Source organism: Gopherus evgoodei, chromosome 18 (genome assembly GCF_007399415.2).
Source record: "Gopherus evgoodei ecotype Sinaloan lineage chromosome 18, rGopEvg1_v1.p, whole genome shotgun sequence".
Taxonomy (NCBI): domain Eukaryota; kingdom Metazoa; phylum Chordata; order Testudines; family Testudinidae; genus Gopherus; species Gopherus evgoodei.
This window is the reverse complement of record NC_044339.1, coordinates 15,961,666-15,986,034: the sequence shown is the minus strand read 5'-3', so window position 1 is coordinate 15,986,034 and position 24,369 is coordinate 15,961,666. Positions and strand designations below refer to the sequence as shown.

At 45.7% G+C, this 24,369-nt stretch overlaps 1 protein-coding gene across 1 annotated transcript in view; it reads right to left on the bottom strand.

Annotated features, from left to right (window-relative positions):
* The window catches only part of ATAD3A (ATPase family AAA domain containing 3A), a 59,761-nt gene that overhangs the window by 8,359 nt on the left and 27,033 nt on the right, over positions 1-24,369 (bottom strand). Inside the window, exons 11-15 of the mRNA XM_030537694.1 lie at positions 20,645-20,769; positions 17,829-17,880; positions 16,713-16,783; positions 12,896-13,063; positions 10,945-11,053 (exon numbers count right to left, since the gene is read on the bottom strand). Coding sequence (XP_030393554.1) covers positions 10,945-11,053; positions 12,896-13,063; positions 16,713-16,783; positions 17,829-17,880; positions 20,645-20,769 — 525 coding nt within the window. The remainder of the gene's footprint in view (positions 1-10,944; positions 11,054-12,895; positions 13,064-16,712; positions 16,784-17,828; positions 17,881-20,644; positions 20,770-24,369) is intronic.

Sequence of the window (24,369 nt, the reverse complement as noted above, 5' to 3'; positions counted from 1 at the left end):
TTTCCCCACACACACACACACACACTCTCTCTCTCTCTCTCTCTGGGAAAAAAAAAAGCTAGGAATCAAGGAGAGAAAGTTCAGTGCAAAAATCCCAATCCTCGACACAGCTCTGCCAACGCACCACACCCAGACCTCTCTTCTCGAGAGACCTATGTCTGGTCAACTGGGCAGAGATATCGTGATGTGCACTGGGATTTTGTGAATTAGTGACCCAATCTCTGCCACGATTGTCACCGTCACCAGAAAGACTGGGGCTTTAACTCCTGCTGCCATTTATCCGTAGGACTGTCTGGACCACATTTCTCTAAATGCTATGCAGCGTTTGTACACAAATAGTTTATATCCTGCTTATTTCTCCCCCCCCTTGAATCCCAGCAACCCTCGGATTTTCCAAATGCCTTGTCTGCAGATACTAATTTAACTGCTGTCATTTTGCATGACTGCTTGTTTTGTTTCAATAGCGCTACTGCTGGAATGTACATTTACAGAAGTAATTAGGATAATGGCTCTAAGGAAACCAAGGTACTCTACCTTCCCTCCTTTGGTATGCTAGTTAAAGATCACTTCAAGCATAAAGGATGGGCGCAGAGGTCATTCCTGGGGATTAATGAAAGCTGGGAGAGTTGATGGCTTCATGAAAAGCTGAAGGCCATTAACTGCAGCTGTTCATTACAGGAAATGCCTGGTACCAAGTCGCTTCACCTGTGTTAATAGGATGGGTTTTTTTTAAAATCAAGTAAATTTAAGAAACCTGACGCAATGAAAGGTTTGCTGTGTCTCTCCAAAACACTATGACTCTCTCCAAGACAGCTCAAGACAAGGGCTGTAAGTCTAGACTTGGGATTTCACAGTAGGTGGACAGCAGACCACGTAGCTGCCCTGAGAAAACCAAGTGTGAACAAGGAAACTTGACATTTCCTGGGTGAGCGTGCGCTGCTTTCAAGCAGAGAAAATGTGGTCTAGTAGATACGGCACAGGTCTGGGACCCAGAAAATATGGGATTTATTCCCCGCTCTGCCACTGCTGTGACAGTCTCTTCCCATCCTTTGTCTGTGGAGATTGTAAATTCCTCAGGAACTGTATGTACAGCACCTAGCGCCATGGGGCCTCCAATCTCAGTTAGGCACCACTGCAATATACATAAAAACTCACAGGTTGCTGTCCAGCAGTTGCTAAATCCCATGTACAGACAAGACTTGGGGACTGAACTTATTAAGCCTCCTGATCAGGAAAGTAACAGCCGTAATCCAAACCACTTAAGATTGCTGGATAGGTATCTGCCCCTTCAAATAATAAGCCAACCACTTCTAGTCTTGCACACATTCCTTCTTTACTAGAAAAGCACTGGCGTCATAGCCAAGGTCTCCGCTTTCGCTGTATTCTGTAACCACGTGAGAGCTAGCACACCGCAGGAATGAAACATTCACCCCAGCAAATTGATTTACTGAATCCCAACAGACAGACAAAAATGAAGAAAGAAGACTGTCAACGGCACTCGTGAGCAGTTGCCCCTGAGCCCAGATAATGTGTACAGCAATTCGAGTGGATCAGAAGGTACAAATGCTATCCGCCGGTTGAAAGGCAACAGGAACAAGTGGATCTCAGCAGGAGTGAATTGCACATGAACTTCGCAAGTGTCTGTGCAGTTCCTAAAAGGTGGATTCTAAAAAGCAATGTGTTGCAGCAGTGTAGAGGAAGTTGACTTTAGAAGGTTGCAACCGGCTTATAGGATTCAGAGTATTATGATGAATTTTGTATTACCACAGCGCCTAGAAGTCCTACTTATGGAGCAGGACCCCAATGAGCTGGGTGCTGTACAAATGGTTGTGAACTTGACACTACTGGCTTTCTTCTTGAAGCAAAAAACCCAGTAAAAGTGTTCTCACCAATCACACGGGCAAGACAGGATAACTATAGCTCTGAATAATTACTACCAGCACAGTGATTGTGTTTATTTTTCCCCATGCAGACACACACGTGCATGGGGAAGTAAAGATGTTTCCTTTCTTTAGGTTTGCGGATTAGTGGAGGGATAACTTTTAGTGCTCACGGAGAGGCTGAAATACCTGTCGAGACATCAGTGTAAGATGAGGCTGTGGAAGTGCCCCCCCCCCCCCAATTCCAGCCAGATGAAATGTTCCAGATATTGCACTTGTGGGCTTCCTAAGCCAAAACGGACACGTGTGCTGAATGATGCCGATTCTGTATAAGGGCTTCTGAAATACAGCAGTTCACTAGGATAAGACTAGCTGCTCCCTGGCTTGTTTGAGTTACTCCTCCCAGGTCCAGTGTGGATCTGGTACTGCTCCGCGTATGAAGAGCTCGCTTTCACCTTCCTCCTCTACCTGCACAAACAATGCTTCAGCAGCTGTTCATGGAAGGAACAACTGTTTTTTGGGTTTACCAGTAGAATGGCAAACCCCACCCGCCCGCCCCCTATTCCAGTTCAAGCCCTCTCCCTTTTCACTGAACAAGGAGTTGGCTTATAAAGTCCTAATATCCCAGTGCTGCAGCAGCTTTGCAAAATTTAACTCCCAGGGCAAGAAAGTGTTTGCTAGGTGAATAAAATACCATTCATTGCTTCATTATGCGAAGGGCAGGCAAGTACACTGCATGCCAGAGAGGCTTGCAAGACCGTTGTGCATGTACAGGCAGCCCATCTAAAACAAGGACCTTTAATCCACTTGGCGGACAGTGGAGACGAGAGTGTGAAATTCAGCTTGAGGAGCTGATTTGCTGCCAAGGGGAAAAGAGAAGGCTGTAACTGTGGCTGCTGTACTTCAGCCTTTAATCTTGTAAAGAAAGCCTAGCTGAGGCATTGCATAAGGCTTCCTAAGAGCACACTACACATGACTTCATAAGGAGGCTCTGAAGCCCTTTCTAACTGAATGACCAACTATAGGCACTGATCACTCATTTTTCAGGGGGAGAGGGAAAAATTCTTGAGTGATTTAGAAGTTACTAGCTCTGAAGAAAGCTGCTCGGCAGCTAATGAAGTAATCCCAACACCTGGCTTCCACATACAATTTATTATTTAGTGCTCTGACTGATCTGAGTTGAAACCAATTGCTGAGAGCGGGCAGTTGTGGTGATGAGTAAGAAAGTGATGGTATTCTCAATTACGCCTCTCCCTACATGGCTGGCTGGCTGATGATCTGAGGCAATATGCAATAAACAATGCAAGCCGGACCGCTCTCCAGCCAACAGTGTTATGTCTGCAAAGCATTTTCAGTCTCTCCACCGCTGACTGGTCCATAACCAGGGCTCTATATACTCTGCAGCGGGAGGGCCCCGGAACCGGCTGCTGAATCAACCCCTTGCTGCAGAACTGGGCTTCACAATCTCAGCTTTAGTTTAAAAAAAAATTTCAAGCCCTTGTGGTTTGAGAAGCCAGCCCTAAAAATCAGCACAAAAAACTCTAGATATCTTGAAACAACAGTTTGGGGAGGCGTGAACTGCCCTCTTCGTATCAATGGGCCTTTCCTTCTGAAGTCCAATGACAACAACGTACCATTGCAGAATTATCAAGCTGATGTGCTGGTCCCACAACCTGGATCAACTCTCATACCCTTCTGGGTGCCAAAAATCCCAACCTATCTCCTGCTCACTTGCCAAACCACTTCTAGCTTACCCTCTGCTTCCACCCCAAACTTCTCCAGCGCACTTCTGCATTGTCAGTACAAAAGTCTCCAGGGAGATCAAAAACTGCAAGTGCAGGGACAGCAAAAAATAAATTGATTTACGATCACAACAGACACGGATACTGCACGGATGGTAGTTATCTTCATACTTAAGGCCTTCAAAATCTCAATACTTCATTCAAACGTAGCTGACACAGGTGCAGCCTGCTGCAGAGGGCTGCAAAACCCAGCGTTCTTGCTACAAAACTTGGGCCTGGTTTGTCATGAAGTGAGTGAACCGGGCCCTTATCCAAAACTGCCAGCAATCAAGACAAGAGTCAAACTTTTTGGCAGAATAAACCATGTAATTCCACTGCCCCTGTCTCTCAAGTAGACCTATTCCGCTAAGCAAGGCAACTGACAAACTAGATTTGATCTGGTTTTTAATACTACTCTGATTTTAAAACCATTCACTGAGTCGGAACATCATTTAGAACCTCACCTCCTCTTTATGGAGAAGGGAGAGCAGGTGACCCAACTGTTAGAAGATCATCTTTTTAAACTCAAAGCTGCACTTTCCAGTGCTAGACATGGATGTCCAGAAGAGTTGTGTATATGTTAGAAAACTAACTGTACCCAAGTGTGATATGGCTCAATTTTTAACCAGTGGTTTCTGGTGACAAAACAATTGACCACCAAAGTTTGTTTCTTTGATTTCATTTGGTCTGCTCATAATAGCCGAGTTTTCTGAGGAAAACACACACTCCATGGCTTAAACAATCAAAGAATCCACCTTTTGATGAACTTTATACAAGCCACAAAAGCCAAGAGCTCTTGCCTTGCAATATTTTGGAGTCTAACAAAGTGCACAGACTTTTGATGGAAAGCAGTAGGACACATTTTGACATTTACATCATTAACGGTTTAAAATGCATTGGTCTGACCCATGAATTTCTCACTAGTCCAATTCATTGATCTGGAAAGAAGCTGTCGCAAGTACAACATGAAATTCTTTTTCTAAACACCTTGTGAAATTATAGCTGAGGCATGTCAGAAAGTGAAGGCAAAAATCCCACTGACTTGTCTTTTTCTTCAGTATGTAGAATCAACCATAAGCTTCCACTGACCTGCCCGGCTATCCCATGTATATATGTGCTGAGGTTGATTTTCAAAGCTGGGTGCACAAATGCCAGTTACAATTACTGCATTTGCCTTCACAGATTGGGTATCTGGGCATGAAGATGGACAGCAGCTGTGCATGTGAATATGCAATTTATACGTACAATGGTAGGAATTGTGAGCGCCACTCTAAACATGCAATTATGTTCACTTCTGAAAAATCAAGCTCCCCATGTCCGCCACTGAGCTCATTAACATGAAGCCGTAACACACAGTTACACATTCCAGCTAATTTCTAAGGAACATGCTGCTGAAAGGAAAGTTAATTCCATGTTTGACTTCTGAGTTGAACTACCAGACGTTTCCTGGTAGCAGCCATAACATACAACAATATCATGGGTAACAAGTCTTCTGGAAGCTTCCCACAGTGGAATTGCAGAAGAGCTCTGCTATGGAGAAGGTGCTTCGTTTGATATTTTAAAAGATTAAGGAGCAGAACAGAGTAAGTAGAATCCCGGACAGAGAGCAGAGTATGTAATTGCTCTGATTGCCACAGAACAAAAGGCAGGACTTGGGAACATGCAGAAATCTACAACTGTAAGATCCAGGAGATTGGGAAGGTGATATGGGGTCAGAGAGATGAGACACATAAGACTAACGCCATTAAGATTAGTTAGGTTTGCATGGATTAATTAGGAGCCAAGCGTTACTACATTTCAAGGAGAAAAAGGGAAACTTTGTATACACTTTATTTCTTCACAGCAATGTGAAATTGTAGCAGCGGCCAACTATTGACAAATTAACCTAGTACACCACTGGTTCGCAGCTCCCACAGTGATCCAATCAGCCAGCTTTGGGAACTCTCCATTCTCTTTGGAAATCCCCCATAAAAGAAAGTGACATAGGACCAGTGAAGCTAGAGCTAATAGCTTGTAACCCAGCCATGTGCTCAAATCCAGGCACTGGGGGCAGGTCTGGGAGACAAAATAGCTTCATTTAGAATGGCAGCATCAGGTCGATCAGCAGGCTCCACACTCCAATCTTATTAAGTAAATTGCCAGTTTACTGCAAATTGTTATTCACTCAGTAGAAATGATCACACAGCCATTTCTGTACAAAGCCATTTTTGGTAATTTGCAATGGGTTTGCAGGGAGATGGGTGTTATTCCTTTCAAGTGCAACAACAGCTGCATCTTGCAGCTTTGCTGGTCTCCTCAGCAGCAGGAAGGTGGCAGGTGTGGGACTCCGCAACACATGGTGTGAGTGTGAGAGGGCTCACCTCTGTGCGAGAAGTACACCAGTAACGGGGACAGAGCAGCGACGCAGAGATCAAAATGTGAAAACGTAAACCGCTGCCATTGGGAAGGAGAATGCCCCAAGTTATGTTGTCCACTAGCTATTCTACAGATTCTCTTGCGGCCTCCCAAACTCCTGAGCATCTGATCATACCTACTGAAACCTAATGCTCTATGGTACCCTTTTGTTCACATACAGTACGCTCCTCTGAATTTCCATCATTAATACCACAATATAACTTGTGCTGGGAAGTCTAGCTTGAGCTTAGCAACCCTGCATTATCCCTACACTCAGTTCTGCTCCCGAAAGTTGTCTGTATGAATTATTTCCAAAGGCACGAGGGCTGAACAGATGCACTGAGGGTTAAATAAAAGCCAACTGGACAGATTGGTGTAACTCCATGGAAGCGATGTAGATTTACATCAGTCTGGCTCATTCCACATCTAGCTTATTTCCTTTTAAAATAAAACCCATAAGAGGAAGTTGTGAAGAGGGAAGGATGGGTTGATTTCAGTTGCTTTTTTGCCAAGCTATTAGAAAAGTAATTTTGAGACATGAGCTTTTGCAGGCAGACTGCCTCATCTGTGAATTTCAGCAATTCTGATGTCAGACTATATTCTGAGCTGCGGTTAATATATTGGGAAGAATAAGATCCTGATCTCTGCCCCCCACAAGCTGGCAGTATAATTCTGGGAAGACTTCCCAGGAAATGGTCAAAAGCCCTCAGGCTGAGCAAAGGTTTGATCTCTGCCTCCAAGCTACAGAGAAGCAGGAAAACCCAGTATGAGGATTGCTGGATATAGACTGAGTAAAGGACAAAATGAAGGGTTAAGTGAGAGAAGAGATTTATTCCCTGACTCCCAAGATTAGGTTTCATACCTGATTCCTCAAGTACAATAATAAATAAATACACCTTCTACAGTGTTCAGTCGGACTCAGAGGACTTCACAATGGAGGTTGGGATCATTATCTCCACTTCACGGATGGCAAAACAGACAGAGAAGTGAAGTGAAGTGACTTGCTGCAGGGCACCCAGCAGGCCAGTTGCAGAACAGAACCCAAGTCTCCTGAGCCCCAGTCCTGTGCTCTGGCCACTAGGTCACAAATCCTAAACCCCTAGCAGAATGGTTTAGCCAGCAGGCCTGCACTGTTCATGAAGGTAGAGAGGAAGAACCTGGGAGTTGTAAGACCTGGGCAGGTCACTGTCTCTGTGCCTCAGTTCTCCCCACCCCCGGTACGATAAGCACAATACTTGCCTCATTTGCACATGCTATTACTCAATTTGTGGCTGCAAACAGCAATTGTGTGCAGATTAGACATGCCATGATACACTTGAAGGCTATAAATTTGGCCTGGAAAGTTTAAAAAAAAAAATCAAACTCTCTCCTTTTAGGAGTTACTCTTGTAATAGGGCCAACCCATTTTTTTTAGTGAGCACAGGCTGACAATATCTTTATTGGAAACTGTGACCCTTTGACTAATTTCTCTAACCTAAAATTACAAAATTTCCTCTTGCCATACAATTAAAATGGTTTTCAGGTCCACCACATTTTATTCCAAAAGAGCTGTCAGCAAACATCTGCTCTTTCAGGTTAATTTCAAGGTAAATGCCCTTCGTAAGCTTATCCCAATATACAACTCAATCAACACACCTCTAGATTCTTCTTGCAAGGAAAGGAATGCAAATGTCCTACCAGAAAATAAAAATTAACTTTTATTTGTATTCCAGCACTAAAAGAAATATGGCAATTTTATAACGGCTCAGCTCAGTGCTTTCATTGTCATCTGTGTCATGAGACACATGGATAATAAAATGATTTATCGTCTGCTCTAACATCTTTTAAGAATAATTTTGTACCAAGATTTCCCATTAACTTGAAATACTGTTAGAAATTAAATCCCACGTGTTTCGTGCAAAACAAATAGTCTATTTGGAAACAATTCTGCTTAAATATTTAATACATTTCCTTTCCCTCTGTTTTAAATATGCAGGGAGGACAGGAATATGTAGCTGTAACTGGTTTTATTTTCCCTAATGCTTATTCTCAATCCAAAATCATTCATTGATTTCCCAATTTGCACACTATGCAATACCAGAAGATTAGGACTTCAGCACAAGAAGATATTCTTAAGAGCAAAGACTCTGCTTTCATGTAAGGACATCTTCAGCAACAGAAAAAAAATACAGAACATAGAAGCTATGTAAATGGCATTATTTCTGGTACATATTATTAATTTCCACCAGGCCATAAGCATGCATTTGCTTTAAAGATGCATAAAACGTACCCAATAACCTAATCTAAGTGAACAACTATTCATGTGGTGTTAGCAGGCAAGATAAGAATGCAAGAATGGCCACAGTGGGTCAGACCAAAGGTCCGTCTAGCTCAGTATCCTATCTTCCGACAGTGGCCAATGCCAGGTGCCCCAGAGGGAATAAACGGAACACGGAATCATCAAGTGATCCATCCTCGGTCTCCCATTCCCAGCTTCTGGCAAACAAAGGCTAGGGAAGCCATTTCTGCCCATCGTGGCTAATAGCCATTGACGGACCTATCCTGCATGAACTTATCTAGCTCTTTTTGGAACTGTGTGTAACTTTCAGGGAAGTTGTATAACTCTTCTTTAGTAACTTTAAAGCTGTACATGGCACATTGACTATTAAAAGGCCAAACTCTGCTCTAGGCCATAACATTGTAAATCCTTAGTTCTCCATTGAGGTGTAAATCCATCCTGACTTCAATTACCGTGCAGAATTTAGCTAGAGGAGTCTGTTCAATCTTCTATACTTCAGTGTATCTAACCAATCCCGAGGCATCACAGGCTTCTTATCATCAGTAACAGCCACAGCAATACAGATCAGCAGCAAGAGACCAATGCTACAGAGGAAAACACCCAGTTCCAATCTCTCTTCCAGCAGCTCAGTAACATTTATTTACGCAGAAATCAGCAGGTGTGTATTTTGTGCTCTGCTTTGGGGCACCTGCTGTAAAAAAGCAACAGACTTTCTGCTCTGACTACTGTAATTTACACTCAGCAGAAGGTCAGGGGCGCTGCTTATGTGCAACAGGCTCTATGCCATCACCCTGGCATATGCCACTGTGGCTGCTGAAGAATTACGTTTTAATGAGAAAAGCAATTCTGCAAGGCCTCCTTTCATGAATGCAAAGCGAGAACAGGGCATCAAGCTGAAGCCAAACCACTGTGGGGTTGTTCTTTTCTTCAGCCACAGATGTAACCTATGTCGTAGCTCTGATGGAGGGAAAGGGGAGAAGGCAACGTGGCTGGCGTATGTGCTTTGTGTGGGTCTGTATTCTAAGTGTGTCTCAGGACCAGTTCTGGTTCCAGGCTAAGAAGTGCTCTGAAGAAGGTAAGAGGAGAAGTTTTATTCCAGACTAAATGAACAGGCCATCAGAATACAAAGAGGTCTCACCAGAGTAGCAAACAATCTAGCTAGCACTAACACATGACATAGTACTTGGGTCTCAAATACCCCACCTTCTGGAAACAGTGATCAAGACTTGAGCTTCCAGCCCACATCCACAGGGAGCACCAATGAAAAATGCATCTGCAGTGCCTCACCACAGGCTCCCAACTTTCCCGCTTGACTGAAGCGGAGAGAAATGTTAGATAACCCTCAGCTGTAAGCTTGGCGTGTGGGAGAGCATAGCCACATCATACGAGACCACTTCAGAGCACGCCATCTTTCTGTCATTACTTTGGGTGGAGCCCCAGACCCCGTAAGTGGAGCTGACCAGGAAGGCAGCGCTCTGTTGGATGCCAGGAAGCACAACTGGGGTCCGAGGGAGGGGCCACAATCCACAAAGCACTTCGCTGTCTTTGTGAGCAACAGAAAACAGACAGCAAAGCTACTTTTCACGTCAAAAATCCAGACACATGCCTAGCCCCCACTACCTGGACTCTCACGCTCCGAGGCAAGAATGTCAGAACAAGCCACCATCACTTGCCTGATAGCTGCTTATGAACTAGATATTTTCACATTTTTAACAATGACGTAGAAATCCACTAGCAGAGACCAAAGCTGTCTCCCCAGCACGTCTTTCTGCTCTGTTCAATATGCTTCTTGTACGACACCCCAGATCCTGGATAACCACCAGCCCTCCGTACAGCATCTCAACGATCTCATATTTGGGCTCAAAGTTGCCTGAATATCGCAGTATTTGCTTTGCTTTCAGAACAGCTACCAAACATTAGGCTGATAGTTTTCAGACTCTGCCTGCTCTGTCTTGGGAACCTGTTTCCTGACTGCTGTAAGGGGTGTAATTCCACTGAAGTCTTTGTATCTGCTTCTACCAGGTCTGAATCTGGCCCCTCAATATTTGGGTGATTTGACAAACCTCTTCACCCACCTCTATTGAGGCCAATGCCTGGCCAAACCTGCGTCTCCGGGCCTGACTCTGCTCTGTAAGGAGGGCTGTCTGGAGATCTGCCCTTTTTGTTCCTTACCTTTGCAAGTGTGGCACTGCTCCTCTCAGCTCCCTGATCATTTATCACCATGCAGTGGTAGCCTTCCTTACTGAGCCAGTTTTCTCCAAGTCAGGTCTCGATAAACCAATTGCAGGACACCCAGAACGCAGCAAGAGGGATTAAAACGTCACAGGGAAATGCAAAAGCTGACAGGCTATTGAGGCGGGAAGGGCTTATTATAAGTGTCCCCTCTGCTACTGCTGTGCAGTGTGCTGGGTACTGGCGGACTGATGCCATCCACCCCAGAGATGGCTGCATTTCAGCCATGCTGTCTGAGTGTAGTTTGTGAAGTTCTGTGTGAAAGGCAGGATTTGAGATTTCACTAGCACAAACGTAAAACTGCCATCAGCTGACTGCTCGAGCACGGACTTGGGTTGAAAAGCCACCCAAGAATGCCAGTCATCAACTTCTAGCTTACCTGCCATGCCACAGCAAGCTGGGAAATCTCTCGGCCAGACATGCCCTCTGTCAGCTTGGCAATCTCAGAACACTTTTCCCCGTAGTCAAACTGGGCCAGCTTTAGACGCCTAAAGGTCAGAAGCACAAGGATTAGTTCCATGCAGTAACATCAGGAGAGAAAAAAAAAAGGAGGATGGGATTCTGAAAAGTGCTCGTGTCCATTTAAGTCAATGGAAGCAGAGTTAGGTCAGTGCAGAAGCCATTCACTTGAATGCATGCAAGTGTGTCCAAAAAGGAGGGGATCAGGAATAGCACATGGATTAATGCTAGCCACGGCCATCTGTCGTGGGCTCCCAAAGGCAAGGTGAGACTTCTGGCTTGATTTAGACTCCTGCTAAGAATCTTAATTAGGCCACGGGCATCCTGAACCAAGGGAGTGGAGTCCCGGCAAAGGGGCCAGGAACTGGCTGAAAACAAGGAAGAGGTGGCTGCTGCACAGGTCAACAATCAATACTCGCGCAATTTTATCTCCCAGCAGCAGCTCTATTTTGGAAATTAGGAAACAAAGGCTCAAACTGGCCCCCCAGCGAACACTTGATTGTCACAGCTTGTTTTCAGCTCTTCTCTCATTAATTAGCGTCCCCCCTCTTGCTGGCAAAATTTCCACTTCTCTTCATGAGGTCTAAGCCAAATGTTCCTGCGTTTCATAAGCAATAAGAAAAAAGGGGGATTTGCCATGAGGCTGAATCTCTCTAGCCCATTTGTGGGCTGGGTGCCGGAAGGACAAAAGACAGCTCAATACAAATCGCGCAGAGGGCTGCGAATCAAGATACCTGGGTTCTACCCCCAGCTCTGCCACTGGCTTCCTGTGTGAGTGACTGTCTCCAAGCCCCAGTTTACCCCAGTCGGTAGCATGCTGACTCTCACCCCCATGATGGCGGTAAGAAGGGTGAAGAGGGGAGATTCTCAGAGGAGCTGCTATGAATAAGACATTGTGTAACTATCAGACGCTGAACGAGGAGTGTTCTGGAAGCAAGTTCTATTCTAGGAGCAAGGCGTGCAAACTGCAATATGGGTATTTCGCATTAGGGAGTCTGCAGCTCACTATTCCCCCTGCAACTCTCAGAAGTGGATAAAGACAAAAACCCCACAATTTAATGAAGTATAAATGTTTGGCTAGCAAACGAAGACTGGAATCAACTTCTTAAGATAGCAGAGGGCACACTCGAAATAAGTCAATGCCTACGAAATATTTCTTCTGCCTTCACTTTGCCCCATTTCCCCCTTCTCTAATTATCTCCTGGTTGCAGTCACTAACAAGAGATGCTTATTCTGGGAGGAAAGAACTGACAGATTGGGATATGCCCTAAGCCCACCAAAACCTGAAGTTACATCTTCTCGGCCTGATTTTAACATGCATTGCATCGCGTGTCACTAAGAGCAAGTGATAGTGCCAAAAATGAACCCAACAGGAGTGAGACTTGGGCATCCGTTATTATCATAGCACCTATATGTCCCAGTCATGGATCTCATTGTGCTAGGCGCTGTACAAACAAAACAAAATGATAGTCCCTGCCCCAAGGACCTTACAACCCAAGTCTAAGACAAGACACAACAGATGGCTACAGACAGTGGAGTACAAGGAAATGATGAGGCAATACCGGTCAGCATTTTCCCCAGTGGTGTCTGCACATCAGCAGCCTAATCACTGTCCCCACTGTATGTGACCCGTCCCTTACCCCAATTCTGTTCAAGAGCAAGGGATACTCTTGAATGATGGCAAAGGAAGCCTAATGGTCATTACGCAGCACAAACTCTGCTGAAGCCCAGAGGAATCCACCTTCAGACCAACAGGCACAACTGGCTGGGAAGAGGGCTTTGGTCTCCAGTGACGACAATCAAGGAAGAGCTTTTCTGTGACAAGGACAAAACCTTCAATGACTCTACTGCTCTGAGGATGGGATACTTACTGTTTCCCCTCTGTGGCAGGCTTCAAGACGTGCTTATCAAAATACATCCTCACCAGACGCTCCCGCTCTTGTAGCTGCGGTAGGTCAAAGTTCACCATTTCATCAATTCGGTCATTGATGGCCCAGTCAAACTGCTCCGGCTGGTTACTTGCTAAAACAAGCATAAACCTGGCAGGAGGGTTGGGGGGAAGAGAGAAGAGAGGAGGTGAGATCAGCCAGACAGACACACATGAATGCAGATCCAATACGATGACTCATGACTGCTACGGCCCAGAGATCTGCACACCACACAGAGCCCATGTGCGCTAATCTTTCTTCCTCAAGCTCCCCAATCTCATCTTCTCCCACTATCTAATGCTCCAGGGAAGGTCTACTCGCAATGCAGAAAGTGGCATTGGCATTGCTACCACAGCGATGAACTTGGGCTGGAAAGAGGCTTGTCACATCAGCACAGAAGCAGCTGGCTGGAGCATGAGACCTCCCCCAAAACCACCACTAATATCTCCCGTACGAGCCAAAGCAAGAGACAGGCCCAGGTCAGGCAAGGGCACAGATTCCATCACACCTGAAAGCTCTCATCCTCTAGCAGCAGTCTAGTGGCTTCAATTAAACAAGCTGGGGGGGCAGCCTCAGTCGCGGTTCCTAGTGTGCGCCCACCCCACAAAAAGCTCTTGATGGCCCTTTCAGTGGAAGCCTCAAGGACTGAACAGAGCCATCTTGGTGGTAGGAGCGCCCCCTTGAATGAGGGGAGTGACACCGGGAATGGTACAAACAGAGGCTTGCGCTGCTGGGGCCGCACCCATTTTGTGACAGGAGGATCTGGGTCTCTAGGACTCAGAAGCCGGCAGTTTGCAGGCACACTAATTCCTCTTCAAAGATGGAAACATTTAACAGCAGGGAGACTGCAAGTGGCAGGGAAATTGCTTTTGATTTAAAGCTGGGTAATGCTAGATGGTGTTGCCTTGTGAGAGCCCAGTCTTTCCAGCACACCAGCAAGTGCACCGAAGGGAAGCAGATGTCCAAGAATGGGCAGGCTGACCTGCCCCTCCTCTTGCTCCAGGACACTGGATGCTGCTCCAGCTACCTACCCGCTCTTGCCCTCTTCTTCCCTTTCTGGTGGCTTCCCAATTTGTATTTTGGAAACAGAGCGGCTGCTTTATTGTTTGGTTATGATGTGCTCTCCCCATGCCAATTTCGCCTTAGTGCATTAATTGATGCTACTGGCTTAATGGTGCGGTATAATCTGAAATGGGCTTTTAACAGCAGCTATTGGAATATTGACCTTCTTGCTGCTTGTTGAAATCCAGGCCTGCCGGGGGCCATGTTCTTCACATTTATTTGCAAAGATAACTTCTCTGGCCCAAAAGTCGCACTGGCCTTCTGCTGAGCCACGGTGGAAGCACAGCTGGGCCTTCCTAGACAAAGGTCGTTCCTTGGCGAGGGGGAAGATTATGTGAGACAGCTCGAGAGAAGGGAGTGGAGGAAGTCGCTTGGAGATGTTAGTAACAGGTACCCAACACTGAGATTTCCCAGTATGTCCTTTGGGGAAGCTAAGATTGGCTACATAAAACCTAGCACTCATTGAAGGCAGTTCCTGCTAAGTAACAGAAATCCTCAGGGTCCCACTGACAGTGGTGTCTTTACATGGGCTACTAGAGTTACTTAACAAAAGCCTCCTATATCGCGGGCAGGGAGGACTTCTCTAAAGAAGCTGCAGTGAGACTCTCTGAAAATTAAACAGTGCACAAAAATCAACAGGAGACATTCGCTTTCCTAGAATGGTTCACTGCAGGAGTCGTGGGCGAACAAAATGAGGAGCTGGCCATTTGGATTGGAGCAGCAAGCACTAGAAGAAGCTTCACCAGAGCTCTGCCCAATGCACCTCAAAAAGGGAGCTAGAGCAAGGGGTTGGTATGAACCATTCTCCACCTGCCGCTGGATCGCAGTGAGATTGTGACTCTGACGCCAGGCTTCAGTTTACCCTTGGACTCGTGAGCCATAAGGTTTGCAAAGAGCTCCACTCCTTGGGAGGAAAGATAGGAAATAACGACGATAAATCTTGAGCTGCAACACTCTATTAATCCTGAGTCCTGCGGCTTCTTCTGGCAGAGCTCCCTCCCTGAGCTCAATTGCTTTGGCAGGGCACAGGGTAAAAGACAGTTCCGTTAAGTGACTTTATCAGTTGTCACCCTTTAAATCTTTGCAGGTTTGCTTTAAAACAACATTACACCCACTCCGTACAGGCAGTGTTCATTCTACTGCCAGACCTCTGGGAAATATTGACGTAGCCCTGGTTAATTCTTATTACTAGTTGTGCTTAAATTCTTTGCATTGCTAGAGCTTTTCAAAGTGCTTCAGAAAAGGAGGGCAAGAATCATTATCCCCATTTACAGCTGGGGAAACCGAGGCACGGGAATTGTCCAAGACCAAAGAGAGCCAGGAACAGAACCCAGCTTTCACGTCTTGTGCTTCTGTACCCTATGCAGTGGGCCACATTCCCACCCTTTTAAGGCAACTGAAAAGGGTAAGGGTGACCAATGCACATAAACTTGGCAGACTATAGCTCCCCTTGGTGCTAATAAGAGTTCTGGGGGTGCCTCTGGGAGAAAAACTCTAGCTAGTGTCCTGAACCAATCACACAGCGTTACCATAACAATGTGCACTTTGTTATCTATGTCCTTCATTACATTTTAATCACTGGGCATCTGACCTCCCCGCACTCAGAAAGGAGATGGCTGTTTTTGACTTGGCTCCTTTATAAAAGGAGAAATTTAATCTTCAAGCAGACTTGGCAAAGAACCAAGTAAAAAAATTACTTTAAAAGGGGGAAAAATTCATCTTGACGTGACCATGATGATCACAGGGAAATGATTCCCATTAGGCTAAGCAGTGCTCTCCGGGTGGGAAATGCTGACTTCACAGAAACTGGGCACAAGATGAATGACAGCCAAGCTAATATGCACACGTATTTGACAAGAACACCAAACACTAATCTGCGTCTGTGGACGTACCTGACAGGCTCAGAGAGAACAGCTCTGGGTTTCCTAAGTGTATTTACAGCAGAGAGTACAAATATACTGAATCCACTAGACAGCTCGCTCAGAAGCGAGAAGAGGGCCAGCGTTAGGCACACGAGAGAGATGGCTCACCCCACGGGCACACGGTCAGAGGGGGCCCTAGAACAGTGAATGAGCTGCAGGTCAAACAGGCACCAGGGAGTCAGACACACCTGAATGCAAGCCTACCACCGTCTTTAGTGACATCGACGTCCGTGAATCCAGACTGCACTGGTTTAGCAGAAACGCTAACTGCCCAGGAAGGGGAAAGTCTGTGCTGCGTCCTTCAAGGCCATCTACAGACCCATATACTGTCCTTACCCATTTCAGTGAAGGCTGCGCAATGCACCTCAAGTGCTAAAACAGAGCCATAGGTGGTATCTGCATGGATAAGGACTGCTCACTCTCTTGTACCGTATATTACAACAAGGTCTGTACAGGCTCCCTTCAAACACTTTCTGGGGCACTCAAAGAGCCTCCAAGTTTGACAAACTGGAGTCTCCACTCATGCACTACACTTATGAGCTTCCCTTCTGGCTCCAAGGAAACAAAAGCAGGTGACTGAATTTTTATGTTATTTTTAAGATGCAGTAAGTCAGTTTGCTCAGCATTGATTTTTTTATCTCTTGATGGAGATCAAAGATCTAACTTCCAATGACCATCTCAACTTGTATTCCCTGGCACCAGGCAAAAATGTTAGCGAGACCTCTGCCTGCTTTTACTGAACATGAGTTACTGCACTACAGAGACTGGGTTCTTACTTGTTGCTGTGCTGTCCCGTCCTGTGCAGAAACGCATTCAATGTCGCTCTTAGGTCTTCACTGATTTTCTCCTGCAAAGATACATTTCAGAGGAGGGTCACTCACCTGGCGGTCAAGGATGGGCCACAACCTTTGCAAATATCAATGGTGATTTTTCTGTTGTCATGGTTGTGCTTGGAGGCCCTGCAAGAAATCAGGGCCCCTTATGCTAGGCACTGTACACATACAGTGAGTGCCTGCCCTGAAGAGCTTACACTCTACCTATTCAAGACAGAGTGGGAAGGGAAAAACACAGATGTGAAGTGACTTGCTCAAGGTTACCAAGCAGACCAGTGGCAAAGCCAGGACTAGAACCCAAGTCTCCTGGCTCCTAGTACAGTGCTCTATCCACTGGACCATGCTGCCTTTGGCTCAATAATATGTCAAAGGGAAGCTTTCACTTTCTATCTAGGTACTTGAAAGGAAGGGAATTAAAAGCTGCAATGAGAAAAGGATTCCCCTTGCATATGTATTAATGTGATTTCTCCAGGGCTGGACATGGAAACGCTTTAAACAGATCACTTGGATTCTGAGTGCTGGGCCTAGGGGCAAGATGAGATTTGCCTTCAATGCACAGCATGGGGAATTGCTCTTAAACAGGCAAAAAGGAATTGGTGCCTTTTTTGGCGCAGCTTTGTTAGTGCTGTGGAAAACAACTCGGCTCTGACAAGAGTCCAAGCCAGCCACTTGCCAGGGTAAAACACACCTGCAGGTGCACGGCAGTGAAATGTGGAACCATGTTTCCGCTGCCTCCTGTCATTTTAATTTCTCATTTTCTCTCCTACCACCCAGCTACCAGTAAGCTGTCCAACACACAGCTCACGCTACCCACCTCCCACTGCTCGACGAAGGAAGGAACAAATTCCCAAGTCAATCCTGAGCGACATTTGCCCCACACAGCTGCAAGAGGGTAATTTCTCCTCTCTAAGTCTCGTAATGATGTAAGCAGTAGGACACCTGTCAGTTTTAATCATTTTTGCCTGTCGAGGCTAACTAGTCGGGTTAATCGAGAAAGCTGCTGGCTGAGTGACAGACCCCTGCCACACACAGATGGGGGGTGCAGGGAAAAGCACTTACTGTCGCCCTCTTCCGTAAGAATGCATCGGCTTCATCTACAAACAGCAGGAGACTGTGAAGGGAAAAAACAAAACAAGCAGAGACATGGAGACGGATACAGCAAGGGAAGAAGGCAAATGATTTCGAGCACCCTAACTGGCTTAGGGTCCTCTTTCCCCAGACCTATCATCAGAGGTGTCTAAGCTGAAACTCCACCAGTGTATACGGGGAGGGGCTGCTGGCGGGGTCCCCTAGCTTTGGAATTTGTCCCACACTGCTCAGAAATAGCCTGAGTTGGAGAACTTTCAGGGCACACTGCAAAGCTTATCTTTTTTCTCCAGATGTTTGAAAACAGGAGGGTGTGGGGAACAGCTGGTGAAGGGTCCGAGTCGCATGGTTTAGTGGGAGTGGATAATCCTAAACTGCACAGCTGCACTTGAGTTACGCTCAAGTAATTAAGTAGGGTAGGTGCTCTTTTAGCATCTGTATACTAAGTAAATGCACAGCTCAGGGCACTAGGCAGAAACCCAAGAACACAACAGGCCCCGGTGACAGTATACGCCATATAAAAATTCCATGGCTACGGCTGCTGTTATTTTACCGATGTGACTTTCGGGTCACAGCCATGGACTAAAAATTTCCCCCACCAACTAGTGGTATTTTCCTCATCCCCTCTTTATTAATTTTTTTGAACATACAGCTGGAAATAATGGTTTTATTATTTATTCATTCCTCCAGGTAAAGCCAATGAATAATTCAGAAAAATAAATGTCTTGGTAACCCAAGATTTCTGGTCCCCGCAGGAGAGACAGATATTTCAAGTGATCCAAGTGCCTTTTTGGGAAAAAAAACAAACAAACAAAAACACAAACAAACCTTTTACTCAACTCCAGCTTCCCCGGGAATAGTCTGAGCTGCTATTTCCCGTCAAAACAGTTTCTGAAGAGTTGCCTCTGCCCCTGCCTCCAAATACTGGCAGTTGAGCAGAGGCAACAGCTAAACTACAACTCTGAAAGGTAACGCATGTCACCTGATGGAAGCTGGTTAAAAGCTTGTGGGCGCTGCTCCAAGAACATGCACGGCTACATCTCCGTAACCTTTCCATTTACTATGTCTGCGGTGAAGCCTTGAGATAGATCAAGTGTGCAAGTTCAAATTCCAGACCAACTAGTGCTGTGAAATGTGGTGTTCTGACGGGGAGTCTGTGTTAGAGGTGGAAACCTCATCTCTCCTCTCCCCCTGACACCACCCTTTCCAGAACAGTAGCTGCCTACTGACAGTAGGAACAATAATCCAAACCTATAGAAAGCAGCACTCTCTCAGATGGCCAGTTTTCCAGCACATTGTATGCAGTGGAATAACTTGACATCTATGCCAGTCCATTTTCTTAAAAACTGTATGCCTTCTGCCTTCCAGCGCCTCAAAATGGAGGCTGTAAACTCTTCCAAAGGAAGTTTATTTTGCAAGCTTTAAATATCAACATTTAGGGGCAAATTAAAACATTTTGGTGATGAATGCAGCAGAGTATCAATATGGACACTGCAAGAGAATGTCTGTCTGAACCAATAACAGGGCACATAAATCATCCATTAGCCCTTTTCATGCACAGCTTACATCCTGCAAAGTAGCATAGGAACAAGATGAGATGGCTCCCAGCCCTCTATTAGGTTTTTATACACCTGGGAGGGGACAAGGGTGCACATAGAAGAGTGTTATCAGCTTCACACCGTCCTGCAGCTCGCATGAAGCAATTCACATCACCACAAATAGCTTAGCTAGGTGCTCTCTCAAGCCTCAAGAGTGGGGATTTAGTCTGAATGAAAGAACCACTCCAGAATGTTTGTTTTAAAGGGGTCTTGAAAAGGCAGAGAGTGTATGTGCTTTGCTTTTTGATGAATGTCAGTGTGTTCAAATGGATTGTTACAAACATCAAGAATAGAATTCCCTGTTTTTGCTGGAAGCTCACTGGAGAACTAACCAGACAAACAGGAGGATCATGACACCTCAACAGCCTGAAACCTGAGCAACAGGAAGGGGAGGGCATTATTAGACAGACTTTTAAAAACCTGGTCATGTCTCAATTTGTTAACGTTTATTTAATTCCAACCACTGATGCACATAGGAGAAAAGCTCTCCGGGATTTACCACTCCCGCCTCTTCAACTAGGAAACGAGAGAGCTGCTATTCCAGTTTTCCATTCCTCTATGAAAACCTTCAGCCAGGACCAGGGAAGGCAAGCATTGACACCCCTGAGAAGTCTCAGGTAAAGAGCAAGCAGAACATTCTTTTTCATGAGTGGGGGGCCAGAAGGGGAAGAACTTCTTCAGCCCTTTATACATCATTAAGCAGCCGAAGAGGGCACCCCATTGCAGGTCAATATTAAAAGGTATGATATGGGATGGCTAATGCAACACTTGTTCCATTACGGTTTCTTCCCAGAAGCATCTGTGGGTACATCTATAGAGCAATCAAAGGTGTGACTGCAGCTCAAGTAGATGTATCAGAGTCAGCTTTAATCTAAACAGCTCAGGTCCTGGAGCAGCGCAGCCTCAGCACAGGCTAGCCCCATGAGGAATTACCCGCGGTCCTGGGCAGGCTTGTACAGTGCTCACTGAAGCTCATGCTGCCTCAGCTTTACTGGCCTAGTATCCAAACTAGCTAGGCTAAAGCTTGCTTGGGTATGTCCATTCAAGTTGCAATCATACCTTGTGACGGAAGTACAGACATACCCTATGATTCACAAATGCCTGGTCATTACGTGCTCCCATTCCACTAGGTCCCCCATGCAAGGTAAAGGATCTATGCAAAGCTCAGATGCCAGAGGAACTCCTACTCACCCTCTCCTACTCGTGTTAGCCCAGTCAAAGACTTTGTGCATGGCAGTAACTCCTTCCCGCCCCATAGGGGCGACATCGCCACCTGTCATGATGGCATAATCCATGCCTGAATGCATGGCTAATTTCTGGAAAACAAAGAGGGAAGAGAAAAGAGGGTGTCAGTGGTGATAAAATGTTCTCATTCACTATTCAAGAGCCCAGAGCAATGAGGTGGCAAAGGGTGCTAAATTACTGACATTTTATGGCTTGGGACGTGTCAGAGCCTCTCCACCTCATTTGCCCATCGTAAAATCCTCAGAATACCATACCGCCCCCGCCAACTGGTTGAGAGTATTAATGCTTGCAAATTACTGTGCTGATGAAAAATGAAAGTACAAGTTGTATTAAACCACGCTCTCAAATCACAGAGGGGCACATTAGCGTATTTTAAGGGGAAGAAAGGAAGGAAGACTGGATGACCTTGCAGGTGGACTCAGGACAACCAGATTCACAAATTTTAAGGCACAGAAGGGACCACCACTATAATCCTATAGTCTGACCTCCTTCACAGCACAGGGCAGAGAATTTCACCCAATAATTTCTGCATCAAGTCCGTAACTTTTGCGCGAGCTGGAGTACACATCTTAGAAAGACATCTCGTCCTGATATAAAGACTGAGTGACGTGGGCTGTTCCAATGGTTATTACCCCTGCCTGTTAAAAATGTACACTTTAATTGTAGCCTGAATGTATCTAGCTTCAGCTTCCAAACCGGGGATCATGTTATGCCTTTGTCTGCTAGATTAGATAAATGAGAAGAATTTGTTTAAGTATTTACACACCTTGATCAAGTCATTTCTCTCTCTTGGAGAAACTACATAGATTGAGCTTCTTCTGTTTCTCACTTGTAAAGCAGATTTTCCAGAATTCAAATAATTCTTGTAGCTCTTCTGAACCCTTTCCAATTTGACATCCATGTTTTTTAAAAACAGGACACCAGACTCCCTCCCTTGGGCAACTCATTTAACCTTTCTGAGCCTCAGTTTCCCACCTTCTGATTACACGCTGTATCCCTTTCTCTGCATTGTTTGTTTAGACTGTAAACTCTGCAGGGCAGGGACTGGTTCTTGCCTGTCTGTGCAACACAAAGGGGCCCTAATCTCAACTAGGTCTTTTAGGGGTTAGAGTGATATAAACAATAAGGGATGAAGCTCTGCATTTCTCTATTTGTTGATGGAGTTAAAAAACCTGGATTGTTGTTGATTATTTAACTTCTCTGGCATTCAGCCTAAATTATGGAACTTTTGGAGGCTGTTTTTAAAGCCTGACTCAAGTCATTATTCTGGTGACTGCCAAGTGAAGGGTTTCATAAAGAAGCCTTTGGAGTGGGCCAGGAATTTCTCCCATAAGCCTGAAAGTAAGAAAATCTGCTGTGCTTGTGCAAAATGCCAGCTGACCCACAGGTGGGTTTGACAGGACGCAGAGACAATGTTTATGGAGCATGGCTTCATACCAACTGGAGTTGCTCAGGACACTGTCATCACAGGGTGGAATTATAGCACCAAAAGAATATCCCTTCATACCTCCAGCTTTGGAGCAATAGACTTTAAAGCCAGAAGGGACCATCATGATCATCTAAGTCTGACACATTGCAGGCCACAGAACCTCACCCGCCCACCCACTCCTGACATAGACTCCTAACCTCTGACTGTGTTACGTTAAGTCCTCAACTCATGATTTAAAGACAATGATGTTAAATCCCAATTTAAACATCCCTCTACCTGACTACAGGATGCCAGTGGGGAATTAGCCTGCAACTGCCTGTGTCGGAGACGTTGAGGGCTTGGTTGAGGGTTCAATCTGCCCCAACACACAGGAACTTTGTCACAATAAACGTTTTGCAGGAGGCGTAAGCATGAGCGATTGTCTGTTTCACACACACCTCTGGGCTCAGGTGACTGTAGGAAAGAAGTAGACAGTAGAGAGTCTCTTCCTCTCCTGCACCCCGCATCAGGAGGAGCAAAGAGCAGCTTGATGGAGCCCTGCCGCGGCCAGCAGGCTGGTTTGAGAAAAGAACTCAAATCGCCAGCGCAGTCCTTGCCACCCAGCTCTGTCGAATCAGCTAAAGAGAAGTTGTTTGAAGGTCAAGTGAACAAACCAGTTTGCACAGGGAGGCGACAACCACAGCTCCACATGCCATTAACACCTTCCCGTCTCCAGTGAAACATGCTCAGCTGAACAGGACCAATTAATCGCTGGGCAGCAGGAGGAAAAAAGCTTTGCTTTGTTCATTAAAATCACCCAGCGCCTGCTGCTAAATGTGAAAAAAGTGTTCTGAATCCGGCTGACAGTGCCGGGAGCTCAGAGCCACATCTCTGGTGTTCACATCTTGCCATCCAGCACAGCTACTTAACAGACTGTTGACCCATGGAGCCCTACATTGCAAGAGGCAGAAAACCCTGTCACGTTGCTCCACGTTGCCATCCTTTAGTGTTCACTGAAGACCGAGTCCATGTAGCTGCTTTGTTTTCTGTTCAAGCCTGTGAATGCTGATGCTGTAGGACATGTCAGTGGTTTTCAGCCTCTTTCCTGGTGGATCAGTAGCCACATCACAAAAGCCATCCATGCTACCACAACTGGCCAGTGATCAAATGGGCTCTGGAAACAGAAATCCAGTGGCCGCTAGAGGCCAGGATTGAAGGAGATCAATGAGGCAGTGTGGGCAAACATCCACTGCTGCTGGTTGGGCTGCATCTGTTCTGTGGAGAGTGGACTTCTGTATCCAGGGTTAATTACCTCACACTTTTCAAGGACAGCCATCTTAACTGACCCGTGCCTTCTACTCTTGTTGGGGAGAATAAGGTTACCGAAATTACAGGACATTGAAACTAGAAGACTCATTTAATACCTTAAGAACTGTATCTGAACACGGGGAAAAACCACGCACATTTCAGTATTAAAAATAAAATAAAATAAAATAAAATAAAAAAATAAAATAAAATAAAAAAATCACAATCTAGGCATGGTCCCACATTGACACCAGACCTGGTTTGAAGAGCACATTTCTACAACAGAAGGAGCAGCCCTGAGAGTCCAGTAGCCTGCAGATTCCTCTGACTTTCCTTATTTGTCCACCAGTTTAAGTACTGGAAAGCACAAGGGGTTCTGAATTCTCAGGGACGGTGTCTCCCTGAGTACAAGCAGGGCCTGACAGCATACACTGCCATACATATTTGCTCGAAAAAAATATGCAGGAGGGCATAATGGGGATGTGACCATCAAGGTGGGGTGCAGACTTCTCTCCCCACCTCCCATTCATGGGAGCACAGACGCTTGGGATGGCAAGAGACCTACAAGAGCAGGACATATTTCCTTAGAGTAGATCACAAGAAACTGATGCTTTCCTCCCATCAAACTGTTAAATAATGCCTGTAGCCGACGTCCCTTTACACTAGTCATGTTTGGTCTACACTTGTTCTTCTCAGAAGTCAAGGCAGCTGATCCATAATTAGACTTTACATCAATGATGTTCAGACGAGCAGATGAATTCTAACAGTAGCTAGTTTCCTATGGTACTGGCAGCATCTCATTTTCCTATTTAGGAAGGTTTACGAAGCCTGTTCTGCAGCTCCCCCACTCAGCAGCTATCCACCTGTATTTTAGTTGTAGCACGCCTGTGTGACCTGAGCATCGCCTGTGCTCCACACCACCGCCTAAAGACCAAAGAATGAGTAAGTGCATGGGATC